The 23,729-nt window shown below is 30.4% G+C and overlaps 1 protein-coding gene across 1 annotated transcript in view; it reads right to left on the bottom strand.

The window, feature by feature from the left end:
* CSMD3 (CUB and Sushi multiple domains 3) overlaps positions 1–23,729 on the bottom strand; it is a 1,221,229-nt gene that overhangs the window by 752,766 nt on the left and 444,734 nt on the right. Inside the window, exon 7 of the mRNA XM_054498903.2 lies at positions 13,976–14,287. Coding sequence (XP_054354878.2) covers positions 13,976–14,287 — 312 coding nt within the window. The remainder of the gene's footprint in view (positions 1–13,975; positions 14,288–23,729) is intronic.

Here is a 23,729-nt window from a genome sequence, read left to right on the forward strand (position 1 = left end):
CAGGTCTTACAGTTATGGTATGCTGTAAAATGTCAGGATTATATGAAAAATGTGGGATTTTTATATTCTCTTTAGGGATTCTTATAATTGGCATAATAAAAGTCACCATATGGGAAGAGTTACCATTGGTGTAGTTCACAGATACTTTTAACACTTTAAAACTGTCTGCCCTTAATTTAATTGTTTTTAATCTTTATTTTCTGACAGCTTCAAATTAACTTTTTAAATTGTTTTTGGTTGTACAGTTAATATTAATATCCACTCGATTTATGCACTTTCTTGGGACTTTTTTTTCTGATATATTATGTTCTCTAGAATACAAGTGATTTTCTTTTGTTTTGTTTCTAATTGGTATTTTCATTTCAAAAGTTAATTTTATCATAGATAATTTGATTGTAAGTTGTAACATGACAAATGATAACATTAATATTTTCTTACTCATGATAAAATATTATTACATTAAATATTTGTTTTGCCCTCAACATAAGAAATCACTTATGTATATTATAATGCCTTCTAATATGAGATTAATTAGGAAAGAAGCAACTTTTTGAAAAACAGCAGCCAAAGTTAGTGACTTTCTTCAGACTGTGGACAGTGGCATATATTCTTGCACTATGAATTTCATTAGTGCATTGAATGATTTTATAAATTTACAAAAAAAAAATACAGAAAAAAACGGAAGAAAATGAATTGCATTAACAAGTAACAGTCCGTCATCCCTGTGATTTCAGGTCATTATATTTTACTAAAATTCACTAGAAATATTAATATCAGTGCCTAGATTCTGTTTAAAATAAACATAGATGGGTTCTGATGGTTGTATTTAATGCAGTGTTTTACTGCTAATTTCATGGCTATTCAAAATGCCAACACACTCATCATACCCATCTATGTTTTACATTTGCCTTTCCAGGTCCATTCTCCCTATTCTCCTCCTTGTTCTCTGCCCAGAAATTTGATCTGAATGGCTACATCCTTGCTACACAAATTGTGACACTGCATTAGAAGCACTCGCGTTACCTGGGAGCTTGTTAGAAAAGCAGAATATAGAGCACCACTGAGAACTATTGAATTAGAATCTGCAGTTTAACAAGATCCCCAGGTGATTCTTCCTAACATTTAAGCTTTTGAAGCAGTAGACTCTATCAACAGACTCCCTTAACCTCTGGGGGATTCCAGCAGGCAGATGAAGGGAAGGAGGAAAGTAAGACCAGAATTTTTATTCCACAGGATTCCTCACCATTGCAATTATTGGAGTTTGCTAGGACTCTTAATTAAAGGGCATTTGTCTTTTAATGCGAGGCTACAATAGGTGACTTTGTCCAACATCTCACTCTCTTTATCCCAACAAGTTGGGAATCGTGACAGCCCAGCTGCTGCTACCATAGGTTACAGCATGGTTCCTTGTGGTTTCTTTATATTCACTCATTCAGAAATAATCCTCTGTAAGTAAAACTTCCTCAAATTAGACAACATTCTATTGTTTCTAAATGTACTCTGATGAATATACCACTGGTACATGGAAATTATTAGAGATTTAATTGAAATCTACATCTCAGATACTGTATTCAACAACATCTCTTAATTTGTTTATGACCACCATTATACTTCAAAGGATAATATCTAGGCAGAATTATTGTTGGCTGTTGCTCATCATCCTACCATTGGTTGTTCACTCGTTTCTTAGAAAATGTTTTGAAAATCTAGACAACGCAACTGTGCTGTTTTCTAGCAATTATGTCTGTAAGAAACATAGAGATTCACAAAGATAGAGTAGATAAACAAAATTTAAATGAGTTGGCTGTATTGAAATTGAAAAGTAATTAAATTAAAAGTAAAACTGGCAAGAAAAAATATGGAGTTAATAGAAATCTGAGATGAGCTGAATGTTACATTTTACTTTTATATAATTTATATATGAGAGCAATATGAATAGTGTTAAATCAAACTGTATATACTCGTATCCAATATTCCATATCAATATTGCATTAAACTATGTATTTTTTCCTAAGGAAATAAGCTACCTAAGACATTTAAAACTCTGTGCTAATCTTTTTTAAATACACTTGTTCATAATTATCTTTACCTTACAGGATTTTTATATAACCAGAGTATATTTTCTTCTTGCAAATGATCCAGAAAGGGGCAGTGTCATTTACTGGCTGTGCATCTAAAGCATTAGGTACTCTATGTGTACTATCTCATTGAAATCACAAAATATCCATGCAAAATTATCGCCCCTTTCAAAATATGTAGAAATGGAGAAGAGCTAAATTAATTGCCCAAGGTTATCTATATGTTAATAAAATATGGTCATTCATTTGACTCTAAAACTTCAATACTATCATTTATACCACCTGACTATAGATAACATAATTCCATATATTCAGTCAGAACTCTCTCAAGTGCATATCTTAGAAAACCATAAATAGATGCAATTAGTGTATCCTATCCTAATTTATTAACTTTGATACAAAACTTTAAGTAATCAACAATATTTGACCCTAAATATGTTTACCTTCATAAGGCACAAAAGCTTTATTAACTGGATTTAATATTGAATGAAGACATCAACTATCTGATGATAGTGCCAAGTATAACCCCATGGCCTGAAGCCTCATAATACTTTATTTTAAAGGTGTGAACAGATGAATTTAAAAGGTGTAGCAAAACCAACTGCTATGTGAAATTCAAATAATCATCTAGTCCTTTTTGTAAAATCATCTTTGGCTGCATTCCTTTCTAAACGGAAAGTTCAGAAGAGTTGATGAGACTTTTTTTCCCCTTAATATAAGCCTCCTCAATGAAAAATTTCTAACATCTCTGGGCTCCGGATAAAATTAATCTAGAAATTTCTGTCACTTTAGTTTCATTTGCTATTATGAGAAAATACAATTGGAAGGATAATTTAAATAAAGAAAGATCAAGCATCAACATAAAAAGCAATAGTCCATGCTTTAGAATACAAATGATGTAATTGTGAAGAGAAAAATATCCTATGCAATGCACCCTAAACCTAACACCATGCTGTTCTGCCACATATGAAGGTTCTGCTCTTCCTACAGTTGTAAAGATTAGTTGTGTGGTTTCACTCTGTGCACAGCAGGGTAGCCATATGCTCTAGAAAACTACATGCAAGGAAAGCAGATTGTTGCAAAAGTGGGTGAAAATGCCCTGAAATAATTCTGAACAAGATAAAAATGTCTCTACATAGGACCATTTCTTCATATTCCAAAAGGCAGAGGAGTCTGCTTTGGCATCAGCTTTGAGCACAAATAGAAAGTCTAGCCCCTTCAAAATATTTTAACAAAGAAAAAGATTTAAAAGTCACATATGTCACATTCACTGTGACGATCTCATTCACAGGTAAAATAAGCTCTGGTAACCATTTGGGGAAATCAGCTACACACAAAATGGTTTCATCTCTGATCTTTAAAGTTAAGCTTTCTCTTTTGTTCAATTCAGTACATATTATTATCTTTCCTTATTTGCTCATTCTATTAAAAAAGAGATATAGTGTGTTAATATAAAAATAAGCTAACAAGATATCTGATTAACGGTTACAGGTGAACAAAACAAAGTGGTTGAAAATCTGAAAAACATATATAGGTTTCCTTAAAGACCTACTCAAAGGAAATAAGAACATTGACATCAGAAATTCTTAAAATCTTTACATAGGACTAACTCAAAAGCATGGCTTGAAGGGTAGCATTGGATAAAAATGTTAAAATGGTTACTTGCAGATTTGCCATTTGTGAATAAAATAAATTTTCATTGTTTAATATTGTCATTCAAGTCCTCAGGCATTCTGAGTACTTTTATCTAAAACATTTTAAATGTGCATAAACCCATTAACAAGTAAATTCTAACATTTTATTGTTTCTGTTCTTTCTTCTTAAAAACAACTTATTTAACAAAACATAAAAGAATTAGAAATATAAAAATGTATTTACTGTTATGAATGACATTGCTTTGACAATTTCAAAAATGTGATGAAATAAGGTAATGGATAGAAAATAAGGATGCTATTCAATAAATATGTATTTAAATGATAAATTGGTACGTTTCTGAACATGAATTATTAAATAGCTCCAGTTATAAACATTAAACACAACTTTCCATTACATAACATAATTAGGGAAAGTCAAGAGAACAATGGAAAAAGTAAACAAAAAGTATGGCAGGATATTGATAAGGCATACAATGATCAATATTTGTATGTAACTCTCCACCCAAAATGTTGACATTCCCCTATTTTTTGTATTCACTTTACCAATGTCAAAGTTCTGACATCCAAAATAAATAAATAAAATGAATAAAATTAAGTAATTCATAAGAATTATACATAACCAGATAATTTTTTAAAAGTTATAAATTCTGCAGTCTATTATTAGTTATACTTTAAAGATGCTATTAAAATAAATACATTAGTCTCATAAATAAAGACCTGGGAATTCAAGCAGACAAAGGTAATTTCACCATATATATAAAATAAGAAAACAATGCTTAAAGATTAACTCCTGAGAATTTTTGATTTGGCAATCAACTTTTGCATACTTTTCTTTTTTCTCTTTATTTTCTTTTCTTCTTCTTTTTTTCATTTAAAAAAAAAATTTTTTTTTACTGTTTTACCTCCATCTATCAACCTTTCAGGGATTTGAAACATGGTAAGTAAAGGGAAACTAAACCCTGATGTATTTTTCTCTTTGTTATTTGATACATTGAAAAATAACAACCATTTTAAAGTAAAGAATTTCGGGTAAAATTTAAAATTTAGAGCTAAAATTTGACTTGGTGTTGATTTTCTTATTCATCTATTCCTTTATTGATCTTTCCAGTAAAATCATAATGAATGTCAATAGCTCAGCCATTCTTAAAGGTTGCCGAAACTAATTAGTGTCATTAACATTGATTCAGAAAATCCCTCTGCCTTAAAATATCCCTTCCACTCATAAATTTCCCACCATTTGAGTCACTCATATGGAATTAAAGTTTAGCTTTTACTATATTATCCGAGATAGCTTGTCAACATTGTGATTATCCTAGTGGGGAACAAAATCCTATGAGGAATAGACAGTGTTGGGACTGTGTGATAAATGTTGTTCTCTCTCCATGATGATCATCTTCATCTAAGTTCTTGCTACTCAGTGTATGAGCAAACCTAGAGATCTGTTAGAAATGTGAAATCTCAGATCCAACTCCAATTCCATCAAGTCACAATCTGCATTTGAACAAGACTACTAGATGATTCATGTCCACAATGAAATTTGAAAAGCGTACTATAAGACCTATACTCCAAGAAACTATCAACTGTTACTTGCATTTCTGTATATCTTATTATTTGTCTGCTTGCTCCTATTCACTTGAAATTTCTTCTTCAAATTCATGCTAAAGTGACTCCTTTAAAAATTACATTTGATAATATATGTTCCCTGCTAAAGTCCACCAATGGTTTAGATAAAAATAAAGCTCATTTTTAAGGCCTAAAAGCCAAATGGTGTTTTTCCTACCTATGTTTCCCACCTCATCTACCTTACTCTCCTCCTGGTGCATTGAGTACCAGAATTAGTAGGTTTTCTTTTTCTTAAGTTAAACTCAAGCTCTGTTTAACTAGCTGTTTTCTTTTCCTGGTGTGCTTTCTCCTCTGAGAAGTTGCAAGGCATAGCTCCAAGAGCATCTCTGTCTGCTTTCTGTTATTTAGGTCTCAGTTTAAATTTTAACTCCCCAGAGTCCTTTCCTTACCATCCAAACTAAGGCAGCAATCCATCTATCATATAGCCTGTTTTGATTTTCTGCACAGCCCTTATTACCATCAGACAATTATTTACTTGTTTATTGTATTTTTCTTCCTCACTTGAATGTAAGTTCAATAAAGCAGGGTCTACTAAGTTTTGTTCAATATTGTATACCCAGCAACTGGAAGACAGCTTGGTACTCAGTGGATATTTGTGAGAGAGAAAAAAAAAATTAAAGGAAAAGAGGATGGAACAGAAAAAAACTGAAAAGAAATAAAGAGAAAAAAGAAAAACAGAAAGAAAAAATAAAAAGAAAGAATAAAGAAAAATTAGTGAATAAATACATAGTAGAATGTGGTAGTGAAGAGAGTAAGAATAGCACTGTCATCTGTTGTTAGAAATAGCACTGCCTAAAAGAACAGCTAGGACTGGACCTCCAAATAAAGAAGCTTTTGAATTTAAGCATAGATGTGGGCATTGGGCCCAGAAAAAAAAATGTACATGTGGCTGATTTCACATTTAATGAGATAAGTAGATTGTTAATCTCTAAATTCCTTGATGGTAGCATTGGCCACTTCTATGTTTGTTTTTACACTGGCTGTAAATAATCATTAAAATAAGTACATGTCAGCTCAACACCAGTAGGGAATATAAAGTGATGGAAAATATATTAATTAATACATAATATTTCTCTATAAAATCATAGACTTTTAGGATTAAAAGGGACAGTGGCAATCATATTATTAAGATATTATTTGATGCTTTAGTGATTTCTAAATACCCACTTTGTCCATTACAACCTATGCTTGAATGTCTTTGAGAATTCACTGCTTCCAGTAGCACACAATCTATATTTGAAAAAAAAAAAACTGAATGTTAAATCAGTCTTCTTTATAATAAACTGCTTTGCACTGTCTTATGGTTCCCTACACTAAATTCTACAACCTATGCCAGAGGACAGATTTAATCTCTCTTACGCAGAACAACATATCAAGCATTTGAAGCCAGTTTTACCTCATCCTTCCTCACATGCCATACTCATTCTGTGGTAATTCTTTCTCTTATAATTGACCTATAAGTTTTCTCTGTAATCTAATCTCTACAACTTTTTATTTGGGAATAAAGACTATGCAATATACTTTTGAATTCACCACATGCTCAGTGAAAGGTAAGATGTACAATAAAACCCTGATAATTGATTACTTGCTGGGCATACATCAGTATCCATAAAAATATATTTACATGACTACTCATAAACTAGCTCTCTCATTGTGATGCTTATTAAAATTTTTAAAACTACATGTTTTAGATTTAGAAATTCACACTTTATAAAAGTCTTAATAGAATATTTGAAAACAGTTGCTTGCAAACACTTGAAAACATTTAAAATATATTTTATGCATAATAATATAGCCTATTAGTGATGGGCATATAATAAGCACCTAAAAATTGTTACTTTCACACAATGCAGTTTTTGATGTAAAAGAGTGTTACACCAGTTCTTGAATCAAATTTGTGACAGTAATCTTCTGACATAAACTGGCAATTTAATGTGAATATTAAATCTGTATGATTGTTTGCTGTTTTCTTATTTTTGTTGAGCCTTATAAATATTCAGATGAGCTTACATGAAAACAATATAAATTATGGTAACAATAAAAAATTCCTGCTTCTTTGGATTAAAATTCCTCACCTAAAATAAACGTTTTATGCTGAGTTAACCATTCTTACCTTAAACCTAAGAATAATAAATAATGTACTTATTTAAAAACTGTTAAACTAGAGTTTCTTTTAAGCTCTAGTTTTGGAGGAGAAAAGTCTACGTCATATTCAATCTCAATTCAACATAATTTCATGTAACCTTATTAACCAAAGTAATATCCTACTGATATGATTATTAGCATTAAATGTACTGTGGCATTATTGACTATACTAGGTCAAAATAAAGAGTAGCAATGTCCATAAAAACCTCATAACACATATATTTCATTCCATAAGATGTTGTAGTTATCTAAGTTAAATTCCCATTGGGAAGTCCAATAAAAAATAATTAATAATTATTATATGTGTATATGAAAACGTTCCCAGAAGAATATACCCAAATTTTGTTCTTAAAAACAGCAACTATCAAAACTGCTCTTTAACAGCTGATAGGACTTGTCCACATATTGAAAAAATAATAATAGAAATATAATTCTACTAAAGTCTCTAAGAAAAGTAATGCTAAAGCAAAATACAGTGGAGTAAAAACACATCTTAATTATTATTTAACATAATAAAATATGACAACTCCTTGAGAAAGGATACCCAGTTGTGCTTATAATCTATGTTATTTCAACTTTAACATCACTTAATGAAAGACCACATATCAGACACTAAATGAATCTTGAATGAATCAATACTAGTCTAGGACTATCAATACTAGTCTAAGACTGGGTTTTTATACAGTCTCTGCCAGTCCATAATTTTCACTACAAAATAATGATATTTACTAGATAATTTGTTAAGTTCCCATCTAATTCTAAAATAGATAATTCTAGAAATCCAGGAAAATTTACTTATTATTTCTAAAATCATGTCATTACATAGGTTCTTCTATTTTCAAGTCAATGTTAGGTAAATTCCTAAGGCTGTAATATTGAGCTTTATTTAGGGTTTAGGGATTATTGAAAACGATATTTTAAGTTAAATATTAACTTAAATATGGCATGAACCCGGGAGGCGGAGCTTGCAGTGAACCGAGATCGTGCCACTGCACTCCAGCTTGGGCGACAGAGCTAGACTCCCTCTCAAAAAAAAAAAAAAAAGAAAAGAAAAAGAAATGATATCAAAAGAGATCTTATAGTTAAGGCAGCAAATTATTCTGATGAATTTACAAATGTCACTAGATACATATCCGTTATCTAATTTTAAACATCTGGATATTTTGTAAATAAAAAGTCAATTATTTTTAAGCTTACTTACATTAATGTATGTCTTCCTTCAAACACAAAACAACTTATTTATTTTTGCTGCAAACTAATATTTCTATTCAGCCTAAATACCCACTCAAACCATTTTGAATGGGTCTTAGTGACATAAATATAATTTACTAGTTTCAAACATTGATTCAGCTTTCTTTCTTTTCTTTTCTTTTTTTTTTTTTATATGGAGCCTCTCTCTGTTGCTCAGGCTAGAGTGCAGTGGCGCGATCTCGGCTCACTGCAAGCTCCGCCTCCGGGTTCACGCTATTCTCCTGCCTCAGCCTCCCGAGTAGCTGGGACTACAGGTGCCCGCCACCAAGCCTGGCTAATTTTTTGTATTTTTAGTAGAGACGGGGTTTCACCATGTAAGCGAGGATGGTCTCAGTCTACTGACCTCGTTATTCACCCGTCTTGGCCTCCCAAAGTGCTGGGATGACAGGCGTGGGCCACTGCGCCTGGCCTCATCTTTCAATAATTAGTTCAAATATTCTCTGAGCAGCCCTCTTTGACTCATATTTAGAGGTTGTCAGTCCCTCTACTGTAATTCAATATTACAAAAATACTGCTATGCAAGTGTTTCTCATAATAAATTTGTGATTCTTCTTTTTTATTTAAAGTTACGTAGACTGCTCTATGGCGTAGATTGTATTGTTCATTCTCATATACCTGCTATCCAGTACAATGTCATGCACATCACAAGAGCTAAAACATACTTTGTGAATAAAATGAAAATGACAACCATCCTATGACACAGGTGTTCTCAGCTACTGAAAAGTTGTGAGTTTGGGAATTGAACTTATTGCTCAAGATCATAAAGCTAACAAGGGGCAGAGTATAGTCTCAGCCTAGTTCTTTGACCAAAACTCAAAGTTGATAGTAAGCAATTCTTTTTTATTTTTCCATTGGGAGAAAATACCTAAGAGTTTATGGCACTTCCAATCATTACTATGTTTAATGCTTATAATAACCCTAATGTAATATTATGATACCACAAAAACTACTTTGCAAATACAAAATTTTAGCTATAATTGTTCATTTGACCTGAACAAACTCTCACACATAGTAGTTTGCAAAGGTGGACTAAAATGCAGTCAAAAATATTAAGTTCTCATTTTGAGGACTATTGGACACTAATACAGCAAAGTGTGGTGTGGTGTTAATATGCATTTTTAAGAGATCTAAACCAACATCGTTTATTTTCTTCCTCTTTTGCTTCTTTTTATCGCAACATCCAAAGATTCTTCAAATGGAGGAGATTGGAAATAATTTTCTGTTACTGAGAAAAAGTAGAAAATAAAAATTTTAAGATAATTTAAATTGTTAATGTTTTAACTATAGTACAATAGGAAAATTAATTGGAATGGTACCCTATAAAGAACTGAAAATATCTTTGAGAAATATTTCAAGTTTTTCCAGATTATTCATTAATTTTACAGTTTTTATTTAAATAAAATAGTTATAGTGAGTTTATTTAATTTATCTATGTGTTAATTCACTTAATACATAGATTAGTCTATACACATCAAGTACAAAATACTGTGTGTAATCCATGTTTCTATGTGTTCATAATAATATTGATGTCAATTAATTATTAATACATGCCCCAGTTTATGAAAACACATAAACTGGGAACCATTAATGATCAAAAGGCATTATAAAACTGAAAGTTTAACTGGAATGTGAATAAAAAAATTAAAAATATTAAATTATTACGTACTTCAAAATAGCATGAACTTGCAGACATCTAATGGACCTATGCTATAGTAATCTCTTATATTTATGTTTTAAACTGTAATTAACTTCAACAAATAATATTCATTAGAATATTTTTTCATAGGATATTTTTGACTTTATAGTTTGCTAATGGTTAATTATAAAATTATTTTGATTTTATAATCATTCAAGGGCTAAAAGCAAGGCCTTTATATCCAGTTCCATTTTGTGAATTTTGAACCAGTAATACAATAAAAGCAATATATTATTATGGATTAATGAAAATATTGTTGCCTTTATTTAAAAAAAACTGGTATTATAGCTGTGACAAAATGTAGTTATCTTCAATACTGAAATATGTAGAGATTTCATTACCTTGAAGAAGGTAATTTCAAGCCTTTAAATAATTTAAGTGAATTTTCTAGCAAGTGAAATTATAAACACTTATTCATTAGTTTGACAACTATTTTTTTAAAAATATCTACTGGTCAGAAACTGTACTAAGTACTGAAAATGCAGCATGAATAAAACCCACCCACTCCTTATCCTCAGAGAGCTTAAATTTTACAGGAAAATTTATAGGGCTGATGATTACAAATGCAAGCTGCAAGGGCAAATTATAAGAGGAATATCTAACCTTCCTAGAGGTAACAATTTAAGCTAAATCTTGGAAAGGAAATTAGAATTATGTGGTTAAAAGGAACAAGGATTAGCTTCTCAGAGTGTCCTTAGGGAGAAAAGAATACAGTGTTTGGCTAATTAAAATAAATTGTGTTTTGCAAAATAATAGAGTGATTGTGAGAGTTACATGCGATGAATTTGGAAATATGGAAAAAAGTCAGATCATGCAGTTTCCCATGGGTCATCACCAAGTCTCTGCTTTATTCTTAAGAGCATTGATAAATCACTGAAAGCTTTAAAAGAGTAGTGTTATATGACTGGATTTTTATTTGTAAAAGTTCATTTTAGCTATATTGCAGATAATAGATTGGAGGAATAAGATTTTTTTCTGAAATATCTAAAAAAATTAAGCAATTGGTTTTGGGTTGTTTACCAACTCATTGAAAAAGTAACTTAAAAGACTCACTCTCTGCATACACACTATAACTTCTTTAGTACTTTGATCAGAATTCATTTTACAAAATCTATCTTGTACCACTAGAATGGGTTTCTCTATGTCCTCGACTCTATTGCAATTTCCTGCAGGAAGGGGACATGCATTATTTATCTTTATTTCCTCTAGAACAGAATCTGGTACTGAGTAAGCATTTTAGGCATTGTGTCTGAGCCAAAATTACTATTTTAAAAATAATACTGGTTTGATGTCAGCCATTTCCAGTTTAGAAATTTGGACCTGCTGGTAATCAAGTCTTAGAAGATAGTTTCATAACTAAGAGCATAGGTATATTTTGAGAACTTTAGAAAACACTAAGCAATAGAATAATAGGTTTCCCCTACTCTTAACATTGATGAATATTTTTGCCCATAATATTAAGAGATTGTGTCTAGAGTGTAATAGATAAGTAGCAAACCAAAATCACTGAACTAGTAGTAAGTTATTGAAGAAGAAACAGAAGAACCAATTTGAATTAAAGTAGAAAGTTGATGAAAGTATAACAATTTAAGTCACTGTCAATAATGATGAATACATTAAAAATGTTTTCCATATAATGGTTTACATCTAATTTAAAAAATAAATGAGGAATACATTTCCAAGGTACACAGCACCACTGAATGCATATTAAATTCAAAATCACCATTTTGTAAAGAATATGGGGAAAGGTAAAACAGGTATCAATCTCTCAAACAGCACTGGGAGCTTATGATAATAACGGAGAAAGTTTGAGCACTCATTGGAAATCTACCCGGGAAGTACTCTTGATGCTTAATTAAAATTTACTTGAAGAAACTTAAACATTTTATATGGAACCACCTTAAAAGTATTTAATTTAATTTAATGGTTGACTATTACCTTTTCTATTTTCAGTCTGCATTATTGTTCCAAGTTATATAAAATTTTAATTTATAACCACAAAGTTTCTCACACCACTTGATGGCAAACTTTGGCTAAAGCAGAAATTGTATTATTAGTTGGTTTTACAATAAACTTATGTCAGAAATTATCCTCCTTCTATATGATGGGTAATAAAATAATTTCCAGGTAGCCTACCAGTATTAGCTCATGCAATTTTCCAAAGAGAATGAAAAAACAGTTTTTAACATTTTAATATAATTTTACCTATTTAAATTTTCTTGTAATAAGACAAAAACTGTTTACTTTATTGAGCAAATCACAAATTTTAACATGGTCCCTATATTCTTATAAGTGGTAATATTTATAATAAGAAAGTGAATAGAGAATCAAGGTGATATTGATTTAATCTTTTTGAGAAGACTATTACAGGTTAAAAATTCGTTTTAGAATGTGCCTCATTAAAGAGAATCAAAGTAAGTATTTTCAGTACAAATTCGAATGGAAACAAACTTCTGAGATATTTTTGTATGATTTTCAATTAATGTATGTAAAGATGTCTTGATTTCTATCCTTCTTGTGCTCTAAGTATTGAATGGTTTCCCGTTACTTAAATCATGGTCTGTATAAACCGTACCTAATCACACTGCAAAAACCATAGCCAGTTTAGAGAAAATATTTTGATATCTTGGAAATGTAGTAGATATTTTATACTTGAAATATGTTCAATTAATTAATGTTCTTACTGATACATATATTGATATAAATAAAGACCTTTTATTCTTTTATACTACATTGAATTTTTTTCCTAAACTTCTCTATGACACTTGCCACCAAGAAACAGAAAAATGTGTTTTCTAGACTTCCTTATTTTGTAAAAGGTAGGCTTATATTGATTGAGTAGAAAATTACCAATGTACGATGTGGTTTTATGTCATTTTTCTCTAAAAATAAATTAGACATTTAAAGAATACTTAAATTTTGGAGCCATAATATCAATGAATAGCTGTTACCTTTTCAAAATGAGAAATCTTTCAATGCAATTATATGGGTCAGGCAAAGAATAAGCTATGTAAAACGATCACCAGACATAATGTTTCTATGTTTCCCAATCAAACTGTACATATTCTCAAGTACTAACTAACATTTGCATAACATAAAAATATCATGCAAACGCTAAGAATTACTACATGGGATAAATCATCTATGTGTAAATATGTGCACTTATTAATCAAAACTGGCTACTTTATTTTCCTGTTTTGTGAACATCATCATAACTGGTATGGAATAAATAATAAGTATTTGGTACTTGTTTTTACTGTCCTGTTTAAAAATGATTTCTGTTCTACTTTTACCCCCTCCCCCTCCAACATTTGTATTGCACTTAGACTTATTTTTAAATTTCAATTTCTATGCTTTCAAATTTTTCCAGTTTTGGCTGTTACTATCCATATTTTTCAGCTACTTTGAACTTTTTCTTTTGCTTTCTACATCTTGGCTCTCTTTCAGCTCATTCTCTAATTAGAATCATTACCAAAATATAGCTTTGGCTGTAACTAAATGGGCACAAGTAAAATAACATCCAATACCTCTATGAGTAACAACTGCAAGCTCTTTAGTTCTTTCTATCTGTTCAGCATGTCTTGGTCTTCTCCTGGTACTTTGTGTATCTGCTGGATGAGGAGAGAGCCCGTCCTTGGACGTGTTGGGGTCCAGACCTGAATTTCTGAGACTCGTAACTTGCACTCGCTGTTCCTCGGAAAGTCTATGGATGGTGACAGCTGTAACACTGGATACAGTAACATCTGCAGGTGTGCTAGCAACAGCAATAGCACCAGTGGTAGTCCTGTTATGCTCCTCTAACTCACCAGTGGAGGTAGTGTGGGTCAATGTAGAAGAACCTGTGGGACACAGTAGCACTAGATGCTAACTTTTTCTTTTTAAATTTTGTTTATTTTTTCTGATAAGTTTAATCAATCATATTCTCTTCTATTACCTTAAGGATAATCAACATGAAGAGGCAAAACACAAACACGCGAGTAAATTGTGAAGCGCACTAGATCCGTCGGTTTGTTTCTATCAACCATCGTATGGATAGATATACACAAAAAATATACCACATTTTAACTGTAATACATTGAAGAGAGCAGGTAAAAGAGTAAACCCTTTATATGGCCCTGAATCAATCTTTTAAAAAATCTACAGATGAATTTTAGCAACGAATGCCTGGCAAGTGTCAGGTTTTGATGGACTGGGTAACTATGTAACCACACTTTTCTCAAAAGTATGCTTTGAATAGTCTGCCATATCTCTTCATAGTTTCTGGGAAAAATATCAAAATTTTCTATTTTAAGACAAGCAAGTGAAGAAAAGAGAATTTAAAATAAAAGCCAAAATGAAAACAAATGATGAAAAAAAAATGAGACACTAAAATAACCACTATATGAAAATGTCTTTCTTAACCTCATTTGTCATGAGCTAAGTACCTTAGAATTTATCGAGTTTTTAAAAATTAGTTAATACTTTTTACTATTTTTAAGTAATATTTTAGTTTAACCAATTCTGAACTAATTAAAATTAAGCAAATTATGAAATTTGGAAGTGGTTGTAACTTAACTATTAGTATACAGCATGGAACTTTAATTCACACAGCGCTAGTTTTAACAATTGGTTGGGAATTTCTAAATATCTCACAAGCATTTCATAGTGTGTATATGTGCGCATGTGTATGTGTATAATATTACATTTTTATTCTAATTAAATATTTTTAATAATTTAAAAGTATGTATTCAAAGTGTCAAATTAGAGTTTGCTTTTTCATTTTACTTAATGTTTTTTAAAGGAGGTTGTTCATGGTAGTTCATAATACTTACATAATGAAAAAAGTAACTTTATAATAGAAGCATGAAATTGAATGGGGGTATATTTAAAAGGATCTTGACAGCTATAATCCTTAACAGCAACAACAAAAAAATATTGAAATTTGGAGCTGCAGCTACTCATTAGGAATCATAGTCAGATCCCGGTTGGAAAACTTCTGAATATTTTCTAAAGCCAAATGAGCGGTATATGTTTTTATACACTTTTCTTCTCAACATTTCAAAATTCTGTTGGCAATGTTTACTTAGATATTTTAGATAAAAATGCTAGGGATATTTTAACCATTCTGAAAGAGAAAAAAAAGCAATGTCAATATGGTTTGAGAATATTCTGCCTTTTTTATTTTCCTCTTGTGCTGTAGGCAGGTGGTTAGTAGGACTAATAATTCTGCTTTCTGCCTTAAATTCAAAAAGGAAGAAAGGAAGTCACACCTGGAGCCCCTCACTCATAGGCAAACAGAAAAGCCCATTTCTGCCCCTGATTCTTCCAGGTTGAGTCGTCATATCTGAATTTGATTCTAGAAATTCAGAAGTATTAAATGATTTTTGTATTTTGAAAGAGCCAAAAGTAAATGAGGTATGACGATTATCAAATTATTTTAAATATTTTAATGTTTTTAAGCATGAATCAGATAGCTTCTATTGAATATTTATCCAAGTTGTTTTGTGAATAACCTATTTCATAGATCAGAATCTACTAAGTTCACACTGGTTATATAAATCAGGTTGCAATATTTAGTCAGCTAATATTTTATAATAATTTTTTAACCACATGGTTAAGCAATAGCTGTGCTTGCACTACTAAAATACAGTAATTGAACTCATGGTAAACTGTATATTTGTGATGTACAGTTTCATACATACATCATGATGAGCTCATGTGCTGATTACTATGAAACCTGATCCATACTATTCTCCTAGAGTTTAATTGAGCCTTTTTATTTTTGAGAGGAATATGAAATCAGAGTAAAAACTAATGCTTTAGTATTTTTATAACCTCATCATAATTTTCAGACTTTCAGGTTTAATTTTAATAAAAGAAACTATTAACTATAAACATATGTTGGTAATTATAAGCTAAATTTATGAGAAATAATGGAATTTACACTATGTCACATGTCTGAGCATGCCTACATTTACCAAAGGGATGGATTAAATTATCATATTCCATCAGAGTCCTTATGATCAATCTCAAATAATCCCTTGAATTTGAGTCAATAAATCTGAGATAATCCTTATGAACAGGCTTAGGGGGCTTAGGCTGCTTCTCTAATCACTCAAGACCTGCAGACCAAATCAAACACTCACTTTCTTGAAGACCTCAGGGGAGAAACACAGTTCCAGACCAAATTTTGGAGTTAGAACTGGTCTTTGGTAATATCTAGACCCAGGACTTTCTAGCAGTCCCAATCTTAAAATATTTAGCATAAGAGCTATACTTCCCACCAACGGTGATGAAGATTCTGTACTATTCCCTTAACCTAAATTTGGGACAGTGTTTAAGGTTGAAATAAAGCATTAAACCTCAGAATTTATTTAATAATAATAATCTAACCAGATATGTATTCCAACCAGGTATTTTACTAACCAGTTCTTATGTTTTACTTATATATTGTGTTCATATTCTTTCCACACCATACTGGGAAGCAAGCTCCCTGAAGGCTAAAATTTTTGTATATTGATTTCACTGCTGAATCCTTAGCTCCTAGAACATTGCCTGGCACATAGTAGATGCTCCAGAAACATTCATCAGAAGAAATAATAAATAAAGAATGAATTCAATAGGACTAAAATAATATTAGCAATAATAAAAAGACACATTTCACAAATGGAATATGATTATAATTTTTACCATGCAAAAGTTGCATTTCAAACAGTGATACGAATGAAGAGCAATTTCAAAGCAGGGGGAACATAAAATTTTGGTTTTAACTTTCAAAAACATCACTTTGAAAAAGTGTGGAATCTGAAGATTAAGTTGCATAAGTAATAATTACTTCAAAATTTTTGTTATTATTTCCAAAACAAAAGTTTAATCTGTTAGTATAAAATAGATTTACTTAGAATATTCAAAGTTGTGTAGAATTAAAAGGGGATATATCTTATGCTTACAGAAAGTATAAATGCATCTAAACTTAGATATGTTTGATATATATAGTGGAACTATAAAGAAATAACACTGATTTCCTTTTTAAGGTAATAAAGTCATCCATTACCATACAGTTATGTCATATATTGCATTTAGCATTTTATTTTAATATTAACGGTTTGAAATACTGATATTGGTAATATTTTCAATTGGCAGTGTATGAAACACAGATTTTTAAATTGTCAAAATTCACCACTTAACAGTTTAAAAATACTCAAAATTTTTGAATACACAACTATTTTATTAAGTAATTGCCAGTGCTGGAAAAAGTCTTAGAATTATGTAAAGCAATAATTCAATATTAAATATACACATAGCTATCCAATGTTAAAAGGATATTTTACTTTCATTTTTGAAAAAAATTAAGTATGCTACACAATTATGTAAGCATTGTCTGATAGCACAGTTAAATGTATATGTTACAAGACATAAAACTCAAAGGAAGAAAATGTACATTCAGAAAACTTTCTTCATTTGATATCAAATGATATATACAAGGTGTAGCTTATCACAATTAGATTATCCTGTCATTAAGTTACTTGAGAAAAATTTAAAAATAAGATGTTCACAATATGAAAACTTATCTGAAATATAATTTTAATAATGCTATTTAACAAAACATTCCTAAACTAACAAAAATGAAATAAAAATGATTTACATATATAAACATGCTTCACTAAGTCATAACTATATGTCATCTATGAAATTATGATAATGGAAAATCACATGTTACACATATAAGTTGGATATTTTATTTAATAGCAATAGTACAATGTTAAATTTGAAATTTTGTTATGTGTTTTCCAAACTTTTTTGAAAGTTATTAATTTTAACAAAATATGTACCAAATAATACCTCATGATAGAATTTGAACTTCATTTTGACTAAATTTTTTGTCCTATAGTTTTAAAATTTTATGTTAAGTTTCTTTGTAATTATTCTCTAACTCATTACCAAAATAAAAAACAGAATATATTGCTAGAGATATGCGTGGATGACCCAAAATATACAAGAACATGTAAAAATAACTACATATTCAAAGAAGTTTTTAGGTACTTATGTTTAGCACATTATGTTATGTAAATTAGTTTAATATATTCTGTTCCTTCCTTTAATTTTAGTGTTTCATATGAAACATTTGAATGGAAATTTAACAAAATAATAGTAATTTTGTGACATTGTGGTATGTAATAAAGTAAAATGCCATAAATGTTTAATATTAAAACATCCAAAATAAAAATCATATATACACAAATAACGCCAACATAAAGTCTAAATACTATTACTAATTCTATTCAAGCCATCATTTGGAGAGTCATTAGCATATGTAATTTAATGTTTGTTATTTTTTTCTTCTTTTCTTTAATATGACTTCTGTGAAACTTATAGGAAAACATACCAATAAATGAGGACACTTGCAAACTAATTGAATACGAGGGTATGAAGTGAAACAAAGATCTGATTTGTTACATTTTTTAAAATTTACAGTTTTCATTAATCATATGCTAGTTGCGAAAATAATTGAAATATTTTGCATTATAAAAGGTATTAATTTCAGTATTTTAAAATCTGGCTACCCTAGTATTCAACAGTTCAAACTGGTAGATGGGTGCAAACTATGAATATGCAATTTAGAAAAAAGATGGATTAACTGAAAGTAGCCGTTAAAACTGTAGGAGAAATAGAAATGTTTTACCTTTGATTAATTGTTATTAAGTATAAAAATATCTTTCTGACTAGGAGAATTTTAAGTAAATCCTGGAAAAGAACTAGTTTATAATTTTTAAAAAATGTATATCTATCTACATTGATCTTATAAAATTTGATTTCAAATTAAAATGCTGTATTTATGTTGAAACTTCATAAGATTAAAATCTTAAAATACATTACTCAATAATACAATATAGCCTTGATTATAAGAGGCATATCTAAGAAAAAAACTGCAGCAATTAAATTATGAAATGACAATGCAAAATTGGCTATCACTTGTGCCCAGATTTCTGAGAGGTTAAAGTAAAAAGAAGTTCATCTTAGTGATGTAAGAAAAAATTCAGTAATTCATGTAACAGATTTTCTAAGATTAAGAATAAATAAATAGGTAAATACTAATTTAAAAATATAATTGAGTTTAAATACATATCACCTTTCTGAATTTACTGACATATTGATATATGTTTATTTTTATGTTATAGATTTTGTGAAAGTTTATAAGCATTAAATAGGGAACCAGTATTAAATTTTGCATTTGGATTTGCTGTCATTTATCATATACAAGTGGCCTGGATGAAATAATATGCAAAATGAATGAATAAATAAATAATATATTTGCAATTCAATCTGAAGCTGATGATAGTAAGATTTGTCAGTAAATGTAGTGGTACATCTACTAAAATCACTTTGTGACTAAATTAATAATTGTAAAACAAATATTAACAAATTATACACTATTACACAATGTTTATATGCAACATAAGGATCTCAAATTATGAATTGCTAGAAATTTTAATAAACACACATGCCAAGCAACCATAAATACCTTTTTATATGAAATATGGAAATATCAAAACTTTTAGAAAGCCTTAAGGAGACTACAGTTTTGGTCAACCGTGACAAAACAATACATACACATAAATGTATGAATGTTATATTAAATATTGCAGTTTTGCCCTAAGAAGGAGAATGGATAGACATCTCATTTCTTAGTACAAAAAATATAATGAGTGTGCTAGAGAAAAGCTATTTTAAATGGAGAGTTTAAGAATCTTGAAAATAGTATCTCTCTCTCAAAAGATCATTTCTTGCTTCACCCAGTTGATTAAGAAAAATTTGTAGAATTAAAGTTCAGAGTAGTATCACTTTAATTTTTTATGCATTTTGGAAGTTTCTCCGACATGTAGCAGTGCATCATAGGTGTCATTTTTAAATTTAGATATGCAAATCCACAAAAACACACACCACTTGCAGAAATAAATTTCACACAATACAAACTGAATTCTTTTTTAAGTAACTAAGTATAATAGTCTTATAAGGTCACAAAACTGACAATAAATGTTGAAGACCTAGATTTTAAAAGAAGAATCATGGCATCATTGCTACATTTTACAATAAGAAGAGAAAAGAATAGGATGCCCCTCTACATCTTTGTACAACCATCAACCAGAATCCTGAATTTTTACATCTTTTTGTTGAGACACCTGTCATCTCTTAACTAGAGTAAAAGCATTTGTCATTCTGGGATTCCCCTAAACAAACAAAATGAAACTTCACACACACTTGTTTCATTCATTTCCACATAAAATCTTGTGGAACAGCTGGCAGCTCTCATGGAAGAATATTTTATTTCAAGATGTCATGTCAGAAGCACCTCATTTTCATAGCCTTGTTTTCTCTGACAATCCTTGCCTTATTAATATCATTTGAAAGAAGAGAGCATGTCTTACACAGGCTTATCCCCTATTTCTGACTGAATATTTGATAAATATGTGAGGAGAGAACAAATTAGTAAAAATTTCTAAATATATTACCTTCTTTCTGAATAATAAAGTTTTGTATTTAATTAATATTTATTGATGGTAAAATTTATTTTTCAGGATATAAACATAAGTAAAGAATTGGATCTGTTCAGATACATCCAAATAATGCAAAACACACTTGTAACATACTTTTATTTTATATTTTATGTGCTAGAATAGAGGTATGAAAAAGAGGAAGAAACATCCGATACACAGAAATTTCTTCTTCATTTATGTTTTCTCAAATAAGAGTATCATTTCCCCTATCTGTTTGTTCTATCTCCCAATATTCTTTCCAAAAACACAAAACCTGTATTTTATAATGATAGTATTTGTTTATTTTGAAAGAGAAAGGAGAAAAGTAAAGAAAATTTGTGGGTGGGGTTCCCTTTTATACCAATAATTATTGAAAGAAAAAATAAGAGCAGTCTTTACCCTAATCTACTCATCATATCCCTGGGTCACAGCTACCTTCACTACCTGAATGTACCTCTGTTTATCCTTTGTTTTCTTCCACAATGACTGGCCTTTAAGTTTGGGGCCTATGGAAGTGTCATCATTTTTCATTAATTGTAGATGTTCTTTAATGCCTAAAATATACATAAGGCTGCTTTTATGTATGTGATATGACTTAATGGAACAAAGGAACTATGCTTACCCCCAACATCTTTCTCTCTGTGTACCTCAATGGTGTTAAAAGATGTTCTTAAGAATTAAGTATTGCCCAAAAAAATTATTCTCTCATAACCAGACAAATAACTTTTTGATTAATAGAGGGCCATACCACAGTAATTGTTTAACTATTCCACTTTAATTAGTTTATTATTAAGTTTTCTTCCCTTACAAAAAATACTTGGGGAAATTTTAGAGATATGTGTTTTGGGGAGAAGTGTGAAGTTTGCCATAAGACCATTTAGTGATTTTTATTGAGGCATTTATCATAAGTTGATATCTGATCCATATGATTGTTATGTAACTGGAAGAATAGGGTTCATTATTAACAGGTCTGGTGTAAAGAAGGTGTGGGTGGCTAGGAAGGGCTGCCATTCTGGAGGGAAGACTATTATGGTGTTGACTGTGAAAGGGTTGCTGAGCAACTGGTGAGAAGCTGCATAAATACGCTCAAGTAAAGCAGCCTAATAAGAAACACAGGCCAAAAATGTCTTACTTTCCTGCAACATACATTCTGTAGAGCATTTGGTATTCTGTAGCAGCAAATTAATTAGTAGCAGGAGTTATTTTCTTGAAACTAAATATCAATTTTGGCTTAGAAAAAAATAGCATGTTGGGGGGGAAAAAAACTTCAGAAATGGTAAGAATATGTCTATCATCAAAGCTATCATTGCCCTAAAAGCAAATATATTATATATGAATATTATATATGGGGTATTACATATAATTATATATTTGGATGTTTATATTTGTCCATATTTAGAGATAAATGTATTTCTTATGTGATTATTATGCTAATTTCCTTTACACAAATACCTTTCATTTAGAGAATATAAGTAAAAAATAAAAGAACAAAAACTGTCTTTTAATACCATCAATAAACAAAGGTAAGAAAACCAAGATACACATCATTTATATTTGACTTCAAGTGTGCTTTCTTTAGTTTTATTAAGGCAACAGATGATGTTAAAATTTAGCCATAAAATGTAACTATCTGATCAATAAAGATCTCATAAATCATATATTTTAATGTTATAATATCTGGCCAACTGTCTTTGACTCTTTCTACTCTAGAAGTAGAAAGTTTGATCCTCAGGGTGATACAAATTAGAAGGTTAATTAGAGCTTCCTTCAGTCAAATCTTCCCTGGAGGAGAGACAGATAAGTCTGTTGCTTAATTAGAAAGAAATTCCATCAAATTTAGAAGAGAATATATTTGGAAAGACAGAAATAAAATGGGTGAAATATGAAGGAAGAGATTCAGCAAACTACTTCTGCTTTACATATTTGTACCTATTGAAAATACAAACCCTACCTTGTATTCATTCCAAAAAATGCAAATGTTATACATTAATCTTTCTGATACTCTACTTTTTCTACACCAATGAGAATGGAGATTTCTCCTCTTTCTCTATATTTCAATAGCATTCTAAACATCCTAACTTTAAAAGTTATTACATTTTACCTCATCCTTGCTATTTCACAAACGCAAATTAAATGACTATTATACTTTAGATACATAATAGATTATGATAAATAGATAGATAGATAGACAGATGATAATCTTCACTCATGTCTTTCAAGTAAACAGGCTAATAGCTATTTAAAAAATAACCAGAGCAATGTGATATGTTTAATAAAGGATACAGTATAACTAGGAAAACACAGCTGTGGAAGCCCTTAGATTTGCTTACACAAACCAGAAAGACTTTCTAGTTGAAGAGACGTTGGCATTGATCTTAAGGGATGAGCAGATTTTCCCTGACACATGAGGGATAAAATAACATTTTAGTCAGGGGTAGCAGATTAGAAAAAGGTGCGGTAGAGGAAAAGGCAAGACATATTCAGAAAACTTCAAATTATTTGGCATGGCAGGAATGAAAAAATGAAATAGTAGGCACCGAGACTTGAAGAGCCAAAACACTTCAACTTAACTTGAAAAAATGAAGCATCACTAAAGGACATAAAGCATGAGATTGATAACAAGATTGGCATTTTAGAGAGAATGTTCTTGCTATAATGTGGGCAAGGCATTAAAGAGCTACATGTACTACAGGAGGGGTCACCATCCCCCAGGCCACAGACTGGTACCAGTCCTTCGCCTGTTAGGAACCGGGCCACACAGCCGAAG

This window comes from Pongo pygmaeus, chromosome 7 (genome assembly GCF_028885625.2).
Source record: "Pongo pygmaeus isolate AG05252 chromosome 7, NHGRI_mPonPyg2-v2.0_pri, whole genome shotgun sequence".
Lineage (NCBI taxonomy): Eukaryota > Metazoa > Chordata > Mammalia > Primates > Hominidae > Pongo > Pongo pygmaeus.